Raw genomic sequence first — 23,226 nt, forward strand, 5'->3', positions numbered from 1 at the left:
AAAAAACGTTATTTACTTAATCCCATGTCAAAAATGCAATTTCCAAAATGTAGGTCAAACCAAAACAACTATATATTTAATAACCATAAATCAACAATAAAAACAAACAAACAGAACAGTTGCAAAACAATTTAACATGCCTGGACAGTCTCTTGAAGACATTAAACTTAAGGATATAGAGACAAATTTTACATCTAACAGAAACAGGGAAATTAAAGAAGCTTATTGGATAGCACCATTAAATACTGTAATGCCAAATGGTATCAATCTCTATCCCAGGGTTGTTGACCTTCGCAAGTCTCTGAAAATATTTTCAAAACTAAATTCATGATTAAACTTACTTTACATTATTAGTATTATTCTTCCTTAAATTTCTCTATATATTGGTTTGATTTCCTGTATGTTGAGCTACATTATTATTTCCCATCACATTTTACTCTTATTTCTTTTGTTTATTTTATTTTTATCTTTATAAAGATTATTTAACAATTCCTATAACAGTTATCCATCATAAGTCTTTTATGAACTTTACTCCTTTGGCACAAAACTATAAACCTGACACAAACAACTCTTAAGTCATGATTGGCTAGCTTGCAATGCCATCTCATATTGAACTTCCGGTTTACGTGACATCGAAATCTGAGCCTATATATTTCAGTAAACTGATTAAACATAACCATTTATTCTCCTGAAGAAGAATAGTCAACTATACAAAAGTGCTTGAGTTTTGGATCTCATTTTGAAAATATTACAACTTTTGTAGGTGATCCTGTGTAGTAATTACTTAACCTGGACTTAAATATTCAAGATAGATGTGTCACTTATGAAAAAAGAGGGTGACTGTGAGGAAAAAATGAGGTTGCTTTGCATAGGGTATAAAGGATAAAACGAAGTAAGAAGTTTAAACTGTGTGCAACGATGGGAGATTTGGAGGATTAGAGAAGATTAAGAAAGTTGGTCAAATGGGAAATATGGAAATCAAAAACTATGTGAAAAAAAGTTTTGTTGAAAATGTGAAAGTAATAATGAGGATCTTTTTAAATACATTAAGGGTAAGAAAATATTAGGATGGGAGTACAGCTAATTCTGTACTTTTTCTTCGACCTTTACTTATGAAAATTTAAGCAATATTCCTTCTCCTAAACAGGAAACATTTAAATAAGTTCTCAACCTTCACTTCTCTGTGTCATGATGCTTCTTTGCTCCAAATTGTCTGTTTTAGATTTTCTTTTTACCCCAATATGATCATCTGAGTTTAACACAAATTATAAACTTGTACTATAGATATTTCTAGGCTATAACGTAAATTTATAGTTTCTTTCTTTACTGAGATATACAGAAAGTCAAACCCGCATACCATGCACCTCCTACCACATCCCATCTTTTAAAAAATGTCAGTTATTATTCCTGACATTTGCTATTGGATTATTTATAAATAATAGAAAGAGAAGATTTTAATTTATTGAAATTGTATGGTACTTTGAAAAATTCAGCTTCGGTTTCATTTTTTTCCATTGTTGGAGTTTGGCTGCTCAACCAACCTACAATGTTTTTATCCATTTATAGCTTTAGTAGAAAGCCAGATAGATTTAATAGTTTTAGAACATTAAATTTTTTTGGATATGTTAATATTTTGTTGTAAATTATATTTTCTGAAACATATAAAAAAGTCATCACAAAAAAGTCTACTTAATTTTTCTGATGGTAAAAAGAGAAGAACCCTGATGTAAGTAGTAAATTTTTTTATTTATTTATTTATTGTTACCAAAATAATTAAAATGTAAAAATTAGTATCTTATTAGGTTAGATGAAGAAATTTAAGTGAAATATCATTAAATGAAAAAATATCTCTGTGAGCTGCCATCATCCAGGATGTAATTCAATATCTCATTTCCCATAGTTTGCACTAAACTGTTGCTTGGTGATTTATTGTTTTGTCACACTAGTTATACATAATTGTATGCCCATGGTGGGCAGAGCACAGATAGCCCATTGTGTGTAGCTTTATGCTTAACTACAAACACAAACAAAACAAAAACAAGAAATAATTATAATTGTCTGTTACAATCTGCAGTCTAGGAAAAAAAGTCATGATTATGATAAAGAAAATAAAGATAAAGTTTGAAATTTCATCAAATAAAACTTTGTTTTTATATTGGAGATTCTAGTGGTTATGTAAATGACAGATGAAAACTGTAAGAGGAAATAAGTATTTTTATTCTTAATATTAAAATCATCTGAGTCAGACTGACTTTTTAAATTCACAATCAAATCTTTAGTAGAAATACTTTATTAAAATTCTAATTTTCTTGTGTACAATATACTTGTAGTGTTTACTGAAAGCTTACCAAATTTCATGAAGATACACTTAGTAAATTTGGAATTATTGTAAACATTGCTACATATAGCTTCACAGAAATTATGTTTTTTGCAGTGCACCAATCTCGTTCACATAGGGTATAGGGCTCTGATAGCTGTTTCTCATAAACTCCTTTTTATTTTCTAATTTATCTTTTAACCAAATTTCTGGTTGTAAACTTTCTATCCAATGTGTTAATTTAAACCTCTTAAACTTATCCATTTTTTTTCCTAATGTGTTTTTTGTAAGCCAATAAGTTTTTTCCTTCCCTGTTAACTTCTTCTTTTTAATTACAGGTCTATTTTTAATTAAAAGCAATTTGTTTTTACAAATTTTCCACATTTGTCCTCCATCACCTTTAAAATTGTTATTCTATTTTGCTAATTATCAATTTTGTCTCATGGCCTCAAAATTATTGTATCATTGTCTTCATTGTTTTCATTGTCTTATGATGAAGTAATGTGTTTTTTTAATTTGCCAAAGTGTATTATTATGTTTCTGTTTTCATTATATCAATTACACATACACATGTAAGTGAACAATATGTATCCAACTTTCTGAGGTCAATTAATGATGTTCTTTGTAGCTCTTGAACAATGAAATACATCACATATGCTAAGAAAGCCAAGAATATATTGATTACCAATTTTATAAACATGATCAGCATTTACTATTGTGCTACTAGAGAACCACAAAATTTTTTATGTATTATAGGTAGTAAAAGAAGAAATTTTTATTACTTAATCATTATAACAATTATTTTAAGAATTGAGAGAACAGTACTTATCAATTAAGTAGTAGTCACATTTCTGTGTAAAGCAGAATCTAGAGATTGATTTGTACTCAGTATTTAATGCTTGCGTTATAGATTAGTTCTTTCTTAATTTGTTGATACGTTATTCAGTATCAGTATTTTTTAAACTAGATTTACTAAAAACCTTGATTTTGACATTGTTACAGATGGGCATGCAGAAACAGAGATCGATTACAAGCTCAAGGCAGTTTTCTTGAATTTAAACTTCATCGACTACGATTTATTGAATTGTTACAGCAAGGAATTGAAAAGCAACATGATACTGTTCAGTATGCTCGAGAATATTTTCAACATCTAGCAACTTCTCATGAGAAAGGTAAAGTACACATAGTTTTCTGACATTATAAATTATATTTTGAATATACCTTGCATGACAGATGGCCATTAGTCCTTTTTAACATAGGTTTACATTGAACTGGTTTCTTAAAACCTGTAGCAGAAAGTGCTTGCTTTCTAAGTAGTCACGATTTAAAAAATGACTTAAGTATTAGTCATATACAGAATATAGATTAATTTCCTGAAAGAAAAATCATTAAACGAGTTCCATGAGGTTGATTTATTATCATACAGAGATGAGGTCCTATTTAATTTGTTAAGCATTATAACTTTGTTTGGTGTTTCAGAGATCCAAGTGTTGATGGGTAGTCTCCTGTACCTTCCTCAGGGTGTTCAAAACTCACCATACAGCTATATTCTTGATCCTGTCCACTGGTCTGAAATTTGTGAAGTATTCACTAAAGATGCTTGTAACATGTTGGGATTGTCTATGGAAAGTCCTCTCACTGTCTGGTAGGTTTAAAAAAATGTTGTGTTTAGGCCTTCCATGGAAGTCGTTGTAGCAGTGTGTAACTTTGTCAAAAACAAAAAGTAGTTGAGTTGTCATTTGAAAAATTTTCTTTTCTTTAAATAGTTATTTTACTAAAAATTATTCTGTCATTTTATCTTGAAGTTTCCATGGACATTGAAAATAAATCCTTTGTTTGGTGTTTGTGAAAAATGTACAGTATAGTATGCTATAAAAATCTGTCATTTGCCCCATTTTATTCTTAATTGAAGGTCAAGTGTAGAATGTTACTGAGTACATATAATGGTACAAGTATACATTATTATCTCAGAGAATTAATTTTTAAAAAAGTAAATTGTGTACTTTGAATATGTAATGTTTCAATAAAAAACATTAAAACATGTTTATCATGAGTTTAACAACAGTTAAGGTACCATTAAGCCATAAAAATATAAGACATCATTTAATTTATCTTACTTCATGTAAATGTTAATCAGCATTTTCATAAATCTTCAAAACAACACTTAGAAACATTTATTGTTCATAAATGTCAGTAATGATCTCATAACATAGTGAAAAAAAAGAGCAAAGAGCAGTATAATATAACTAAGGTTAATTCCAGTAAATTTAAAATAAATTCATTAATGTCATAAGCATGTGTATTTTTAGCAGAAAATTGTAAAGAAGATTGTTAGATAATGTTCTTCTTCCTTCATTTTTTGTTATCGAATTTCTAATGACCTCACTAGATGCTAATTGCATACCTTGCTTTGTGGAAGGTAATAATTGACTTATGTAACTGATTAAGGTATTTGTGTCTTTAAATTCAAAGTCAAAACTGTATAAATGATGTAAATGTGACCTGTTTCAAGGTGTTTTTGATCTCCCTCCTTTGACAAAAATATAATAGCCCAGGTACACCATTGGACAGTTTACAATTACCATACCAAATATTACAGTAATCAAGCTGGATGATGGATACTAACACAGACATACACACACAATAGATCATCTTTATAGTAAGAAGTAAATGACTGGACTTACTCTTCAAAACTCTACAGTTACTTACTGAATGTGACTTACTGATACCTAAATGCATTTAAGCAATAGACACCTTAGTGCTTTTTACCTGTCTTAAGCAAATAAAATTGGTGATTAGCATTTTGACACTGAATTGACCATTAACATTATGGTTGCCAAAACTGTAGTGTTGATCATGAATTATTTCCTATTATTATGTCTTTCTAGTTATCAATTTGGCTTGTGATTATTTTAAGACTTATTTTTTCTATCCTTCAAGCATTTGTAATCATGAATAGTTTATTTTGAGAGAAACTTAAAAGTTTGTGATAAATAGTTGTTGAATTATACTTGAATGTGAGAATGATCGAGCATGAGGTCATTTCTTCATCATAAGGTTGACAGAACTGTTGTATATATCAATTGAACTCAATAATCTTTTAAATTTCCTGTCTTTGTTGAACATTTAGCATCAATGCTGGTTGTGTAGCTCTTCCTGCTCTTCTAAATATCAGGCAAGTTATGCAGCAAAGACAGGTAGCTGATGTGTGGAACTCTAGAGATGAACTTCCTGTAAGTGTGTGTGTGTGGTAGGGAATTATCATAAACTAGGTATATGCACAGTTAGGATAACATTAGATACTTAACTCTTAGGTAAAGCCCATATTTGTAATGAAGTTTGGTGTATTTGTCTTAGAACATTGATTAGTTGATCCGTACTCTTTACTGAGGAAATATTTGATCTGTAATCTTATTAGAAAAGAAGTGTCTGACCTGAAGTATCACTGCATAGGAATTGCTTGACTTGTAGTATTAATGAATATGAAGTTCTTTGCTTGCAGCATCACTGATTAAAAAGTAATTAATCTGTAATTTCATTACATAGTCCTTTTTTTTTTATTCATATAGTGTCTTTACATAGAAAGTGCTTAGGATTTAGTCATCCAAGAAGCAGTATCATGTAGTATAGATGAAGTACTCTTATGGATATTTAGTATGCAGGAGTACTAAACTTATATGCTTAGTATACATGACATTTATCAAATAAAAAGGATGAACAGGTGGATAAAAGAAAAAAATGGAAATAAAATAAAGATGTCACCTGAGTGCTTTTGAACTATATAACTGGAATATCTTCTTTCCAGAAATGCTCAATTTCCAATGTTTCTTTAATTTTAGTGTACGAATAGTATTTACAAAAAATATCTTTAATATTAACAGAATTACCGAAAAATATCTATGTATGTGGAATTAAATTAATTAAGGCATAATTTTCATGTTCATTTTTAGGTGTTGATTAAATATTTGAAAATGTATGTTGTTATTGCTTCCAGCTATATTAATTAGCTATCTAGTATTTTGTAAGCAGCTGTTTGTCCCTGTTATACTGAATTTTGATCTTTAAATATAACTACTGATTTAAGATTGGTTTTATTGGTTTACAAAGGTTTTTAAACATGACCATTTGCTTGGTTGAAGTATACTTATTTAAGAATTCCAAATGTTATTAAAGAATGATGATTTAAAGTATGTTTCTCTCTATCTTCTGCTCTGATAAAGATTGAAATAGACCTAGGACAAAGTGGGCGATTTCATTCCATCTTTGCTTGTCCCATATTACGACAGCAAAGCTCAGAAAACAATCCTCCCATGAGGCTTGTTTGTGGCCACGTCATCTCTCGAGATGCATTACACAAGTTGGCAAATGGCAACAAGTAAGTTGTGGTTGTAATGGACTAATGATACTAAAGTATGTCTTTCAGTTGGTTAAGTATTCTAGTTTTAGAAGCTTTACTGATTGAGCAGTTGTAATGGGTTAACATGTATCTTTCAAGCAAACTTTAGCCTCTTGTTTTATTTCTTTGATTAAATTAATTGTAAATAATAAATTTGTGGGAATAAAAGGATGTGGGTGACAAAAAGAGATAAACATGATATTACACGTTAGTCATTAACTTTTGAATATTTACTGAATGTATAAAATGAAGAAGAATTTAAATATCAAAAATTTTAACTCGTCACAAGTGAAGTTTCTCACATCAGTGTGCTTAAAGATTTAAACTCAGATTTCCCTTTTTTGTTTTCAGATTAAAATGTCCATATTGCCCTGTGGAACAGAGTCCATCTGATGCTAAAATGATACATTTTTAGGGTAAGTTTTTAATGAAACAATGTTAGTTAGATCATTAATTTTGAGACTTAACTTGAGGATATTTTTAAGATTTGAAAATTTCTAGTACTACAGGAAAATCAAGAGATGTGTTTTTTTTATTATTTTAAATTCCATTCAGAGTTACTGTACTTCTTATTAGATCTATGGCTAAAATCAGTTGTAATTGGGAAGTATAAAAAGCAGGTAATGATCTTGATTTTTTGTAAAATTTAATAGCAAATAAAAATTGAGGTAGAAAATTAAAAGATGTTAATTTTTCATTGGCTAATGAAAGCTTGTTTTTACGGGGATATAAGTTTTATTGACTAACATATTCATGAATTTCTTCACATCAATTTTGTGAGAAAAAACCATAATAAAATTCTTCTCTGCTTCTAAGTTAAGGAATCTTTATGAAAGTCCTTATCATCAAGAACAGTTATTATACTATTTTATTTCTGTATTTCTCTTCCAGTTATTCTTGGGGGTTATTTATGACTCATATTTTTGAAACCATGAAGGAAAATTTTCTTTACTGAACAAATAAACCATACAAGTTTTGTTCGAAAGACTGTATTTTACAGAAATGTTCTGGATGTGTATTTTGGTGTACAAAACATTATCTTTTCATTTGAAAAGTGTGTACAAACAACATTGTTTTTGAAATTTTAATAGAAAATGTTTATAAACAGAAGTGGTTTTGTTTGTATAAACATTTTTTACTGGAGATGCAAATTAAGATTGTGTCGAATATCTAAATTAAAATAGCTTTCTTTTTTCTAAGTAGATTTCTTCAGCCAAATACTTTAGGAATTTATTCTTGTCCTTTATTAGTGAAAAGTTTGAACTGAAATAAAATATGCGAATCATTTCCGAGTAATAACCTTAAGCACTGAGAAAAACTTCCAGTAAGACTTAAATTAACATGGGAATTTGGTACCATACTAGCAAACATAAGTTATTCTTATCTCAACATTGGCATGAAATGTATTTCTTTTCCAGTGTTGCACTAGACATTCTTTGCTAAAAATTTGATGGCAAAGTAGATGGTAAAGCAGTTCTATCTTAAAATTTTCTATCTTCATAAAGAATGGTCACTAGATTGATCGTATGAGACTTGTTTCTACATTTTAGAGCTGATAAATTTAATTTGCTTAAAAGATACTAGATGTTTATATTTATAATACATTGTAAACTTGGGTTTGTATAAGGACAGACTGAATGCAAATCAGAATTACAATCCTCAGATAACAGTAAGCCATCTTGTAAATTTTCCAAGCATTTTAGCACAAATATATCCATAAGGTGAAACTGTCATTGATGAAATGGTGATCATATCTATAATAGCTGTATATTTAATGAAGTTTCTGTCAATTTGACTACTGACCTTTTAAAGATAAAATGGTTTACATGTTTACACAATTACAGGGATCAAAATTGCACAACATACCTAACATGTTGAGCTAATGATTATATGCATATTACAGCATTTAGAATAGAGTTTACCACTGGCTACATTTAATTTTTCTTTTTCTATGGAAAAATGATTTTAGTGTAGTGTACCATAATTGGTGCAAAAAGTATGGTATAGTGTTTGTTGTTTATTCAGATGGTGAAGTCCATATGCCTTTCTTGTGTTGTGTGACAAGTGTTTCACAATAGACTTTTGCTTGTATTACTTTCACTTGATTTTTCTCTTTTGTCATTGTAAAACAAGGTTATAATATGTCTATTTTTTAAATAAAAAATATGTGGCTAGTTTGTTGAATGTAAATTATCATAAGACCATAGAAACTGTATTGTCTGAACATCTTTCTTCTGTCTAGAAGGACCTGTTTTGTTGTGTTTTATGCCAATGAATGTTAAAATTGTTTTTCTTGTTACACAGTATAATCTTTTTTATTAATTGGTTTTCATTCGTTGAATAAAAGAAAGAGAAAAAAAAAGGCTTTGTTTTATCTTTTTATTTAGTTTGAAATACTAACTTTCTTGGTAGTAATTGAGTTTTAATTTATTCCAATACTACTGAAGGTTAGTTGTGCAGCATTATCTATATATGAAAATTGTAAATCATTGATGCAAGACACAGTACATTCCAGATTATGTAAGGTCATTTTACTAAACTTGTCTTAAGAGCAAAAAAATTACATTAGTGAATAAACTTTAGAATTTAAGAGTATTTTTTAAATTTTAGTATTAAATAGTCTATTTCAGGCTAAACAGAATTTTTTAAATAAAATATATAGAATCTTATGCAATGTAGTAAGGTCTTGCAATCTTAATATCTATTACTATTTAGAAATGCTCTTTTTCATTAGAATTTGCCTGCATTACTGACATTTCTGAGTTAATTTAATTCAAGTATAGTAATTTATTTTAAGGTACATTATGATGTTTACTTCAAAAACAACAATTTTAAAAATAAAATAGCTACTAATATGAGTCAAAAGTTAACAGCTACTGCCATCTTCAGTTTAATATTTTTATTAATAAAAATGTCTTATACTTCAAAAGTCATTTCTTTGTGTTTTTGAAGGAAATATAGATTTAGATAAATTAAGGAAATTATAATAAACAGTCAGTTATGTATAGAGAAATAACATGGCAATATTATTATTTATGTAGTTGATTACTGTATAAAACTTGTTAATTTCAGATGTGTATTTTTTCTATTATGTATTCTGTTGTAGCATTTGATAAACATGCTTTGTGCAGGTATCTTGCAGTTAATTTGCTCTTGTAAACAGGGTGTGAATACTGATAAACTTGCATTAATCCTCATACCTAGTTTAGGTTTCACACTACAATGATCATTCTGCAGAGTTTATACTTGTTGGCCATGCTTTATTCACATCTCTCCCCTGTCATATGAAAGTGGAGGGAGTGGTATAGAAGTTTGTACAAGTTGGTATGAGCTGGGAGTTAAGTTTCCCTGCCTGTGATTACTAACATGTATAATCTAGGACTGCAGGATACCACACTAGAATTTTGGTCTTTCTTTACAAATCAATGTATTACAGCCACAACCTGTTCAGTCTTCATTGGGTGAAAGTGTGATACCACCTCCATACTACAGAAGTCAACCTGTTCTAGTGTTACCTTCAAGCTGGCCAAGTTCACATATTTATAACTCAAGCAAGTTTTTGTATAAAGAATAAAGTTTTATTTCTTTATTGTACATAGGTGTTTAAGTCTTTCCTTTGTTCATTTTATTTTCTTGCAAGCAGTTTTCTTCAACTTTTCCATTATTGCAATACTTGATTTTTACATGTTAGACATAAGTGCATCTGAATATCACACTGTGTAAACAATTTTAATACTAGAAGAACTGTAATTAAAAACTGGATTGCCAAGGTAAAACAAAAGAATGTCTAATCTTTGGATATTTTGGAATTACACATTCCATCATCCAAAAAGACCAAAGATTAAACATGTTTTACTATTGTGATCTTGTTTTTAATTAGAAGAACTGTGATTTATTTAACAAGCTTTGGTCACTTCAGCTAGCTGTTTGTGCAAGCTGGAATAGCATCCATTAACAATTAAATGTGTGGTGCATTTTCTTATTTTAGAAGTGTAGGTCGTAATTTGTATTATTATGAAACTACAGATTATTATCTATCAAAATCATTACATTTAAATATTTCAATATGAAAGGCTGTTTTTATTCTTTTTAAATGTATAAGAATGTAGATTTGTTTGAGAGTTATTATTTCAGTTACACCATCCATCAACTGCACAAGAACAAATTGCCAAGACAACAGGAGAGTGATGTATACAACCTTTCCATCACAATCACAGAGTAAAATATTATTGATTTATCAGATGGTTTATTTTCCTCTTAACAGTTGTTTTCTTAAGAGGATTTTAACTTATTACTGTAATATGTAAGTTTGTAGCACTTTCTTTTAATTATGTTAGCATTTGTTATGCAGACTGTAGTTTCATAAATTCATTTACTTTGTCTGACCTTCTCAAGAAAACCTGAAAGACTACATTCTGACATTCATAATTAGGTAGTAGAAACAATTTATTTTATCTAAGGAATCACATATTGGATAGTAATATAGATGTAAATAAAAAGTTTCAGAATTTTCAAATTTTTTTTAAACTGTAACAATTACAATTCAGACTGTGATACAGGTGTAAACATTTTTTAACTACAAATTAAGCCAAAAAAAAACTGAATACAGAAATAAACATCTGGATCTTGTAAATTACATACTCATTTCCTTTTTAATGAAATATAAGTGTTCCTTACAGAGTTTGTCGTTTTTCTTTTATTACCAGAATATTTCCATAAGATGTTAAAGTGAAGCATTTGTTGAAAAAAAGGTTATTCATTTTTAAACCAGTTTTATTACCATGCAGTGTTCATTATTTCAAACTACAACCAGAACAATCTAAGTGTGACAAATATGCTATGACATGTCTCAATGCTAACTTGAATTTAATTGGTTGTTGTCTTACCATATATCACAATGCATTTATAAATAGATCTTTGGGACAGATAACACTTATGAACACCATATTGTCATGGTGATTGAAAAGCAGCTTATGCACAGATAATTGTGACCATATACAAAAAATGCTTTATTCTGACAGCAATTAACACAGGTGTGTAACAAAAAGCTTAGGATTAGTGTTACCTTGTAAACAATACAACTAAATTATATAATCTCTGGTATAAATGGAAGTTTCTGCATTATATTTTTGTTTATAGTTTCATTTGTTTAAATTACTTAAGCTTTTTTATCACCCTCTAAGAGCTGCACAAATGTTTATTTTGGTGTATTAATGTATAACCAGTGCAATTAGTAAACAAAATTAAAAAGAATTTTAATAAAAAATTAATTTGTTATTTTGCATCCATTTGTTTTTTGTATGTAGCTTTTGACCCTATTCAGGAATATTCAGTAGCCTGATGATTGCGATGACTTCTGAAGAAGATCAAAATCTAGCTACAATTAAAAAAAAAACTGGATGCAAGATGTCAAAGTGTTGTAAATTCATTTTTTTATTAAAATACTTTTTAATTGTGCTTACCATTCACATTAAATGAGGAAGAGTCTTCAAAGCTACAATTAATATTTAATAGCGGTGAAACTATGATTTATAGGGTGAGGGGCACATTATAAAACAATAGGTTCAGAGTTTAATATCAGATAAATGTATGCAAGGAACACTATTTATCAGTTAATTATGAAGAAGTATTTGCCATTACATAAAAATAAGTGTAAAATTTGTTTCTGAATTTTCATTTTATTGAGTGTGAACAATGAATGAAAAATAACATAAATGTCAGGAACAATATTTCTGGAACCCCTCCATTGTTATGCTAGTGATGTTCTCCTTGTTTTATAACTTTTTTGTAAGAGTATACATTGTATTAAGTAGATGTTATAACTATCTCAGTTAATACTTGAGTTACACCTACTTAACAGTAAAGATTAAAATAAATGTACTAAACATAGCTAAAATGCTTTGGAAATTCTGTTACTTGTCTGTCTTTTATAAACAAATTTAATTTGTCCTATTGCTTTGTTGTTATTGACATTTTAGACGTTATTAACTTGGAATATCCTGACCTGAAGAACAATTCAGTTGTCTGCTACCAAAACCAAGTGAAAAAGCAGTCTTAAAAAATTACACACTTTGTAAGATACACTATAATATAATAACTGACAATTTTCTTCATGCAGGTTAAACTTAAGTAAATTTATATTTACCTACATGCCACGTACAATATATATTTATTTATTTATATATATATATATATATATACATACACACACACACACACACAGTGTAAAGCAAAGATGTGTTGAATGTTTTGATGAACACTTACTTTATACACCCATGATCATTATCAGTAAAGGAAGCTATTTTTAACTGTACAAAGTGCTCGCTAAAGTTATGGTGTGTTAGATCTTTTATAAAATTGATGGTATAATTGGGGGAAAAGGTTAAAGAAATCTCGACCAATGATGTTCTGGCATGCTGCTACACTGGCCTGAATTGCTTCTAAGGGCATGAAAGGTTGTTGAACATAGCCCAATAGTGGGGAATGATAAGGGTGCACAGTTGGGTTTATAAATTGGGGGAGCTGGGGATTATATTCTGTTACATAGGCTTTCTTTGATGAGTCTGATGCAAGGAAGTCATTTTTTGAAATTAAACAAGATTTTAATGTTGCTTCATTAGAAGTTTGATGTTTTGAAAGATGAAGTTCATGATCAATTGAAGGCTTAGTATTTTGGCTATACACATGATTGGGAGCTTTGTTGGGTAAATGTGTTGTATGAAACTGTAAAGGGGCTTCATCACTAATGTTAACTTCTTGTGTTGTATGACTCATTGTGGGAGTTTTATTTCTAATATTTATGTATGATTTAGGTGTTTTACTATTTACATTTGATGTGTATATTTGCCTAGGTGCTTTGTTCTCTATCTGTGTTGTATGGGCCTGTATGGGGACTTTAGTGTCTATATGTGCTTGTATGGATATTTCATTGTTTATGTGTGATTTGCAGATGTTGACAGGCCATGCAGTGGAGTTGGTCTGAACAAATTGTGAGTTTTTTTCTACAGCAGGGAAATTAGAAGGTGACTTAAACTGGTTTACGACCTCTATTTTTTGTTTTTTCTTTATTGAAAGGTCCAGACAACCTTCTGGCTCAGTGGAAATGGTTGTGACCTTTTTATACTCTTGTACTTTTGTACATGATGGATCTTGCTTCAGTGTTGAGGAATTCTTTTTCATAGTAAGATCCAGTGCTTGGTAATTGTCATCACTAAAGAATGTAGGGAGAGATTTAGCAAATCCTTCTTGAGAAATATGATGATGAGAGTCAAGTGGGGGTGATGGAGTTGGGGTCACTGGTGAGATGGGTTCAACAGCTGGACAGATGGCAAGTGCATGAAAGCTGTTCTTGGACTGGTGAGCAAAGGTTCCATTGAGGTGAGGCACTCTAGTCTTGATGGATTCATACTGATAATCTGAGGTGGCAAAGGAATGTTTGTTATAATACTGAGTATCAGAAAGTAACATTCCATGTGGCAAGGCTGAAAATTGATATTTTTCAACATCAAGAACAGTTTTGAAATTTTTAGGAAGAAGATTAGATTGGCCTGTGTAAGAAACTGTTTGACTAGCTGTATCATCATCACTTGCTAGTGTAATATTCATATGATGAGATCTAGTGCGTCCTAAGGACACCAGTGAGCCTGCTGTAATTGAGGCTGTAGGTAAAGACATCTGATATTCCGTTGTGGAAGTCTTGGGAGAGAAATTCAAAGGTCTTGTTATAGAATCTGATGGTAAAAACACTGGTGATCCTGTTGAAGAAACTGAAGGTAATAAACCAGGAGACACTGTTTTTAAGGCAGATGTTAGTAATAATGGACATTCTGTCTTGGAAGATGTAAACAGTGGTGAAAGGGTGTCTTTACATTGGTCTGGTTTAAAAGAATGTAAAGCCACTGATGATACTGCTGTTGAATTTGGAGATACTGGTGAATGTCTGCTGGTTAGCTCTGGGAGTGTCTGAGTCATGTGTTCCATTATTTTATTTAGAATATTGGGTTCTTTCTTCTCTACAGGAGGAGGAGGAGATGATGGTTCTGATGCTGGAGATATCTGTTCATAGATAGGTTGGGATAATCCATTATTCTGATCTGGAGGTGGTGATCCCACCTTTTCGGTATGATGAATCACAGATGGCCGAGGAAGAGGTAGATCTAAAGCTTCCTTTCCCCCAAGCAGTCTCCCTCTAGCTGTTTGCTTATATGACTCGCTGATAATGCCAGATACAGAAGTATGTGGATCTAAGTCTTGGCTTGTAACTTTATGTTGAAGCAGAGAAAGCTGAGTGTTACTATTGGCTGATGGAACAATGGTGCGAGGAAATGATCTTTTGCGAAATAAAAGTGGAGACATAATACTTGTTTTATAAACTGATTTTGGCTCCTGTGTCCCACCTGCTGTGGAATATTCAATTTTTACAGACTGCGTGGAAGGACCACTCTTCATACCACTAGCCCCAGAACACAGTCTAGCAGGGCTCTTCAGAAGTTGTGTGTTTCCCGAGTACTTGGATAGAATTATCTGTTTTTCAGAATTACTTTCTACTGTGTTTTTGTTATTAGAAGGGAAATGTTGGAACTGAAGTGAGTAAGGTTGTTGGGAAATTGGTTCACTGTTTCTGAGGTTGTTATTATTTTGTATTTCTAAGTGCTGTCCAGTTAAACTAGCTTCAGCCTCATTCTGGCTTGATGATGAAGTTGTCCAAGTAATTTTGTCTGCTTCTTCTAAACTCTGAGGATCTGGCTTCACCAGCTGTTTGTACACTGTTGAACTGGACTTAGAGATAACTCTTGATGGTCTCACTTGTTTGACCTGAAGTTAAAAAGAAAGTAGATATCAAAAACAATGCTTGAAAATAAAATATATAAAAACACATTTACATACGAAGGATTACAAACCTTTAACAGAGTGCAATATTTATTGATACCCACCTACATATATCCTATTTCATATTTTTTTTTTAGGTAATCAAGTTTGCAGTTTGAGCAGTACACGAGCCAGCTATATCCTAGATGACCATAAAATACTCTTTTATAAGTGGGTGACAACTAATAATAAAAATACCCCCCCCCCCCCTAAAAGCACACATAGCTCCATTCACTCTCATCTAGTTGGACTGGTAAAAGCTGATATTGCTCAAGTCTGGTGATAATTTATTGCTTGATGTGAACCACCATATTTTTTGTATTCCACTTCATATAAATAGCATACAAGCTTTAGGATTATATATGTTCATAAAAGTATAACACTATTTTATAACTTAAAATAAATATCACTTTATTTCATGTCAAGACATAATGGTAAAAAGGTTTACAATTAGGAATGCACGGGTAGTAAAATTTGGCTGAATGTTGGGTCTGGGTACCCGATTACTAAGCTTCAGCTGGGGCCCTGTGTCAACCAGGACCGGGTTCTCCCCCTTGCCCCCCCCCCTCCAAAAAAACAACAACATACACAAAAATTAGAAACAAAAACAAAATTGATGTTCATTATGTTTAACCGAATAATAACCAACAGAACATTCAAGTTTTACTTTCAACGCCTAGCCCCAATTTCTCAAACCCTAACCCCTATTGTTCTCAAAACCCTCGCCTTCCCCAGAAATCCACTTCTCAAGTCATTCCTGTTATTAACCCCTATTGTTTTCTGAATCCTGACTTTCAGTGGCCAGTCAGTTTTTGTTGCTCGGAACACGTCTTTTTTTATAACTAAACCAATTATTGACTGTAACTTTCAGTACCGCATTAGTTGCCACAAACATTAGGGCTTAGATGCTTAACTTTGAGTATTACCGGGTAGCCCAATATCTGGCCGGGTACCCGTGTATTCCTATTTATAATACACACAGAAATAACTTTAGCATACTAATGTACAGTAACAAAAATTAACCTAGAAGCCTGATGACTTAACATTCACAAAATTATGCATTTTAGGTAAAGCTGTAAGAACTAAAGAAAGATGCGCTTACCAAATTACGACCCACAGCATTTCTTTTCCTGATTTCATTCCATTTCTTTTCTTTCTCTAAGAGTATATCATCTTTCCTTTGCTAAAGTAACAAAATTAATGTACTGTGATTGTCTAATGAAATTCAACACAATACACATAATACAAAATAACTTTAACAATTAATTCAACAATTTTTTTTTTCACACTTCTGCTTGTTGCAATAAGTGTTGCAAACTTTTTTTTTTTACAGATTCACAGATGCCCATATCTCTGGTTAAAGTTCAAGGTAATATGTCCATAAATAAAATTCTTAATCTAATTGTACACATTAAAGTGGAGGTGAATATATGTAGGTGTGTGTGCACATGCAGAAATCACTCAAATTGTTATACAACATTAACAGGGTGTTTTAAAAAGTTGGTTGATTTATAAACATTAATATGATTTCATGTTTAACATTAAATGGATTTTTGTTCACAGACAACCTTATTTTATTTTTTAAATCTTGACATACCACAATGGGACCTATATACTATGTTGCCTCTTCCTTTCCATAATCATGTTACTTTTCCATGGCCCACCAGAGGGGAGCCTGCAGACCATAGATTAAGAACTGTTGCTATAGAATTTTAAGTAGTTATTCACTTGAACCACACCTTTTAAGAAGACATAGTCAAAAGTTACCATACTAATGATATCAGTAAATTAATGAAAAACAAAACATAGTTAAGACATTCATTATTCGCTGTGTTGATGATGTAAAAAAAAGTTTATTAATTTGCCATATTGTTTCAACTAATGACATCTCTTCTTACTGCACTGATAATTTTTCCTAAAATGTCAATTAGTACATTACTTACTTTTCTCTCTCTCTCTCTGCACTGGTAAAAGTACTAAATTCCAGGTGTATTTTAGCTAACTACGAGTTCAGAGAATGCTAACTAAACCACTCCTTCTCTTACCTTTTGTTTGGGTTCTTTTCTCCTTCGTGACTCCCATTCTTGCTCCTGTTTTTCAAGATCACTAAGCCATGCATTATTATAAAATGAATCTTCTTTCTTAATATAAACAGCCTGATTTTTTGGTCTTTCTTCCTGGGTGACAGATTCATTATGAGTTGACGCTTCAGACATGCAGCTATCATTATCAAAAACTGTAGAGTTGGATGTTTCTAGTTCTTCCCTTGCATTATTTCTATTTGTGGTGTTTATTATATGGTTCTTTTTGGTTGACTCTACTTTCTTCTTTTTAGAAAGAGCATTTGAGAACATGGAGTCTTCAGTTCCTTTCATATATATTTCAAATGGTAGTAGAAGTCTGCAATTTAAAAGTGAAGCTATAGATCTAAACATAAGGTTTGGAAATAACTTCATATGGAAACTTTTTAATGGGCACTAGAAACATAATTCTTAAAAAACGAAATATCTGTAGAAATTCTAATATAACAACACAAAAGGTCATAGAAAAGGAACCTCTTCATATGAAAATTGACCTCATTTTTGCATGCACTGGTGATAATTTTGAACATTTGTAATGCAGAAAGTTGCTTTGAATTTTTTCCAATAAGATATCCTTCTAACTTCTGTAAAGTTAATATCAACAGGAAAATAAACAAAATTACAAAACAAATTTACATCTACAAATTGTTTATTGTGAATACTTAAGTATGTCATCACGTTTTTCTTTAAAATTTAAAATTTTGTGTAATTTAAAGCAATAAATTCATAGATTAAGAATGTTAATATGAAGATTTTCAGTGCTCAAATGTTACTTTGATCATTAACCTTCTTTTTCATTAGGTAACAAAGGGAGATTAAGCAAAATAAAATTGTTATGTAACTACTGTTAGTTGTTTGTGGCCCCACAAAACAATACCGCTCACGTAAACAACAACAAAAAAGATAAACTAACTCTGAATTGTTTTGGCTACTCAGACTAGTTTAATTTTGAGAGAGTAGGAGTCAGTTAACTGTGAACACTTTGAAAGGCTAAAAAAATGCCTCACATGAAATAACTAAGGTAACCTTTAGAGCTTTAACTCGGGTGATATCAGAGCTTGTTTATACAAAACAAAAGATAGAGAGCGCGAGCTTGTTTTTCTTTATTTCCGAGATTGAATTTCTTGTAATGTAAGTGTTAAAATACACAATGTGTGGGAAAGGCTTATACATTCATCCGTATAGAGTTTTGAAACAGTGTTTACTGCTTACGTACCTTTCGTAATGTCTACGTGTACAGGTGGCAGCACTGGTACTTTCAGGATTTCCTCCAAGTTCATCATATATATTCTTCCACAACTTTTTAGAAGTTATCTAGTAACGTTTAAAACAATAGCTATAATATTATGTATCAGTAAGAAATTATTAAGTGTAGTCTTGTTTTTTTTTGGTAATAGTATTCACTTTATTTTGTTTAGGCATCTTATAATTAAGAAATATGTGAGGAAAAAGTAACGAACATTCATGCATTCTCTGTCTTTTATTACTCTGAATATCAATTTATCTTTCTTACTAGGGTAAATATATCTATTAAAAAGTAATTGAAACATTTTGTCCTGAAGGTAGAATTCTGCGTTAAAAATCATACTGATGTATTGCTAATGAAGTGCCATTACAGAACACATAAGTAACCTAGAACGATTTAGAATTACTTCTTCAAGATGACAACAAACCTTTTAAACCAATTGTTTTCAAGACATCTAATAATTACTTTGGTTTTAAACATGCACTACAAAAAAACACAATCTATGTCCGATTTTATATTTTGTTGATACATTACAGGCCACTCATATAAATTTTTGTAAATATAAAAGTACAAGTTATTTTGTTCAAAATGGGTCAGAACAAAAATTGGAAACAAATAGTTTGTCATTTTTGTAGTTTTGAATATAATCACTCAATAGACACACACACTTTATATTTTTTTTTACTTATTTTGAGCAAGCAATTTACCTGTTCCAAATGATCAACGTAAAGAAACATTTTCTAAAGATTGCCAACACTGCTGAAAGTATTAAAGCTTCGCAAGCCATCCATAACATTTCTCGTCAAGAAAACAAAGACCATCAGTTTAAACACATTCTGACAGTAACATTTATAAAGCAATTCCTAAATATACGATATATCTGCACCAGTTTGACAACTTTTGTAATTATTGATGTAGACTGTATTTTTAAGAGGCTTTTGTAATTTCTCTGTATATTTATGTGTGTGTTACAATAAAAATTTAGAAAATAGGGACAAGGACAAAAAAAAAAACGATAACAGAGAATGCTAAAAAAACTTGTAATTTACAATAAAATGGTTTCCTCCTTTAAAGGGAAAAACGGTTTGGAAGAATAAAGTAACTGCTTGCGTTTTTTATTCACATAGGGTTCCAATAATTATCTAAGAAACTATGATGTTGTGGAATTGTTATTGAAGTTTACGATTTGTACACACAAAGCGTGAGAATTTACCGTAAGGATTGGACAGAATAACGCAAATAAATTATCTTTAGATTAAAGACAAGTTACTCCAGCCCCGATGGCTCAGCGGTAAGCTTGAGGACTTACAACGCTAAAAGTTGAGATTCGATTTCTGCGTTTCACACAGCACAGATGGCCCCTTGTGCAACTTTGTGTTTAACAAAATAAAAATCAGTGAATGACTTAGTAACTTCTACTTCAATAACAATACAATCAGTACATTCATAACAGCCCCCTAGTGGTACGGCGGTATGTCTGCGGACTTACAATGCTAGAAACCGGGTTTCGATACACGTGGTGGGCAGAGCACAGATAGCCCATTGTGTAGCTTTGTGCATAACTACATACAAACAAACATTCATAACAAAATAATTTTTAGATGCATACTATCACAAAATTATCAAATTGATGTATTTTGACATTCATTTGCCATTTTAAAAAAATATGTAAAATTTAGTTATTTCCTTAATAAAAACATTTCCCACCATAGTTATAAAAATACCATTTCAACTTTTTTTGTGTTTGTTTGAGCACTCGGGAAGATGCAGTGACAGACCCAGGAGGTTTCGACAGGGTTGTTTTTAGCATATTTGGGGAGGCTGAGTGTAGTAGGCACAGAAGGGGTGAGGATGGGAGGGGGATAACACATTACGCAGTAAGAATCCATAGAAAACGACGGGAACATAGGAGAGCACAATTTATTGATTAATTTAGCTTTTAAAAATGTTTGTTATTTATGAACTACAAAAAATTCAATTTCTAGACACACACAAAGCAAAATCTGCATACTTCTTCCTCAACCAGCAGCGCCTCATAGTTCTCACAAAATCAAATACACTATATATAGAATAGTCTAGTTTTTCAACGTTCAGCCAATTACATCGTACATTTCTATAACTCAGAATAGTCGAAACATACGATTGAAACTGACTGACCTAAAACTTACATAGGCATTTTAATGTGCACATCACACATGACATAAACTCATATAAGTCCATAACTATAAATATCATATAATGCAATCAGTTCTCTACGGGAGTTCAACGAACTCTTCAAACCCCAGCTCCATCTTCGAAAGTGATGTACTGTTAAATTTTCTTAAGAAACAACAATTATATTATGACATCAAAGTTGGTAAAAGTGATTGGTAATCTGGAAACGAACAATTTAATCTCCTAAAAATAAAGCTTTTTATACATATTTTATTAACATTAAAACGTTAATAAGTGACTATTATATTTTGTTTCCGGAAGAGGATTAAAATTAATAAGTGATTTAAAGTACTTTTAAAAGTATCTGAAAAGATATCACTAGAATAATAAAAATCACACACTCGTTGTTCTTTCGGGGGAAAGTATGCACTATCTTTAAATAAAATTTACTTTGTAATAGTAAATATATCCTCTTTATTATATTTAATAATATACACTGGTAAGTTCTTTTTAAGCTCCTTTTCTCTCTCTCTCTTAAATGAAGAGTTTACGGACTATTCGTATATATTCTAAACACTACTACGTAATTTGATTTGAAAAGTTTTCATTACTAATGAAATTGAAAAAGATGTACAAAGCTCTCAAGAGATAACAAAGATGAAACTAAACAATGGTCTTTAAAGCTGTTTTGTTCGACTCCTTTTTCTGAACACTTCTCAAATAACGTTTGTAGTACGTTTACAGATATTGATTTTTGCTCTCCGTGGAATATTCCTGCACATTGAATTCGTCCTTATCCAAACGTATTTCGCGCATATCCAAGCATCATCATTTAGGGAGATTGTGTACTTTCTATCATTACTCATAATTCAATCTTAGTCCATGCTCTTGAGAAAAGGTAGCAGGTTTTTAGTTAATGAGATCTCTAGACGATAAACAACTCACAATTAGCAGTGCTCAGATTCAACACACGATTTTTTATGCAATTCGCAAACAAATGAAATATATTTTTTACGCTTCTGCAACTTTTTTTAATCTGTTATCAAGTGCAACTAACAATTTAATAATATGAAATTGAAAAGCTACTTAACCCACACACAGTTCTACAAACACAGCTAAAAGTTAAAATGTTTCCATAGTAATAAAACTGTTAAACAGATTTGTTTGTTAAACTGAAACATTTTGTCAACATTACGTTAATATATTGATTAGCTTCTGTTGTACGTTACATTTAAGTTCGCCTGAATATATGCCTTAAAACTTCTGAAAAAATAGTCCATAGTTAATATTTAAAATAAAGTACTAAATAAATGAAAATATACATTAATTAGGAATATTGCAGAACATGAAAAAATACTCACAAAATGTTTCTATCGATAGTATAGTTTGTTTATTTATAGAAAATTATAACGTTCAAGATAGTAATAAAAGATGTATTCCATGAAGTCTACCACATGCACACATATTTCAGGCCAACAGCAAAAATCAAACAAAGAGAAACGAAAAAATGTACCAGCATCAGGTTACAAAGGTGATAGTTCGTAATGAAACAGGGATGTTTAACACCCTATTGAACAAGGAAAACAAATATTCTTCATCCATATGTCTCACCCTACAAGGATGAGAGTGAACGTCAACTTACACCTTTATGGTGGGAGAGATATACAATCAGAAAAACTGACACTGCAACTCGTATAATTAAACATAAGAAAAAAATAACAAAACTGACACTGCAACTCGTATAATTAAACATAAGAAAAAATAACAAAACTGACACTGCAACTCGTATAATTAAACATAAGAAAAAAATAACAAAACTGACACTGCAACTCGTATAATCAAACATAAGAAAAAAAATAACAAAACTGACACTGCAACTCGTATAATTAAACATAAGAAAAAATATCTCGAATTTGATTTTGATATTATGTTTGTGTATATAGGTGTTTCAATACTTACCTTTTCATAACCTCCAATATTTTGAACGCAAGTAAAGAACCAATACAAGTCTACTGCAATGAAAAGAATATTATTTTGAGTGAAATACATTTATTTAAAATGTATATCTAAGAAACTGAATAACCAAACGCACAATGATGTTAATCACTTATATATTTCTTACTTAATGTTTATAGACCATATTATATATTTATCAGTATACATT

General features: G+C 30.7%; 2 protein-coding genes across 7 annotated transcripts in view; one reads left to right on the forward strand and one right to left on the reverse strand.

Moving 5' to 3' along the window:
- Positions 1–16,937, forward strand: part of LOC106459574 (protein RMD5 homolog A-like) — a 31,083-nt gene extending 14,146 nt beyond the window's left edge. Inside the window, exons 5-10 of one of the 2 annotated variants that reach the window (XM_022386080.1) lie at positions 3,320–3,489; positions 3,797–3,962; positions 5,448–5,550; positions 6,538–6,692; positions 7,065–7,129; positions 16,915–16,937. In XM_022386080.1, coding sequence (XP_022241788.1) covers positions 3,320–3,489; positions 3,797–3,962; positions 5,448–5,550; positions 6,538–6,692; positions 7,065–7,128 — 658 coding nt within the window. In that variant the 3' untranslated portion in view covers position 7,129; positions 16,915–16,937. Of the gene's footprint in view, positions 1–3,319; positions 3,490–3,796; positions 3,963–5,447; positions 5,551–6,537; positions 6,693–7,064; positions 7,130–7,604; positions 10,308–16,914 lie in introns of those variants that run through there. The other variant, XM_013919201.2, reaches the window with a different exon arrangement.
- Positions 10,351–23,226, reverse strand: part of LOC106459575 — a 79,763-nt gene continuing 66,887 nt past the window's right edge. For 2 of the 5 annotated variants that reach the window (XM_022386078.1, XM_022386079.1), the window contains exons 6-10: positions 23,022–23,074; positions 18,879–18,976; positions 17,627–17,981; positions 16,684–16,764; positions 10,356–15,527 (exon numbers count right to left, since the gene is read on the reverse strand). In XM_022386078.1, coding sequence (XP_022241786.1) covers positions 13,044–15,527; positions 16,684–16,764; positions 17,627–17,981; positions 18,879–18,976; positions 23,022–23,074 — 3,071 coding nt within the window. In that variant the 3' untranslated portion in view covers positions 10,356–13,043. Of the gene's footprint in view, positions 15,528–16,683; positions 16,765–17,626; positions 17,982–18,878; positions 18,977–23,021; positions 23,075–23,226 lie in introns of all 5 variants that reach the window. The other 3 variants (XM_022386076.1, XM_013919204.2, XM_022386077.1) reach the window with 3 other exon arrangements.

Source organism: Limulus polyphemus, unplaced genomic scaffold, assembly GCF_000517525.1.
Source record: "Limulus polyphemus unplaced genomic scaffold, Limulus_polyphemus-2.1.2 Scaffold630, whole genome shotgun sequence".
Classification (NCBI taxonomy): domain Eukaryota; kingdom Metazoa; phylum Arthropoda; class Merostomata; order Xiphosura; family Limulidae; genus Limulus; species Limulus polyphemus.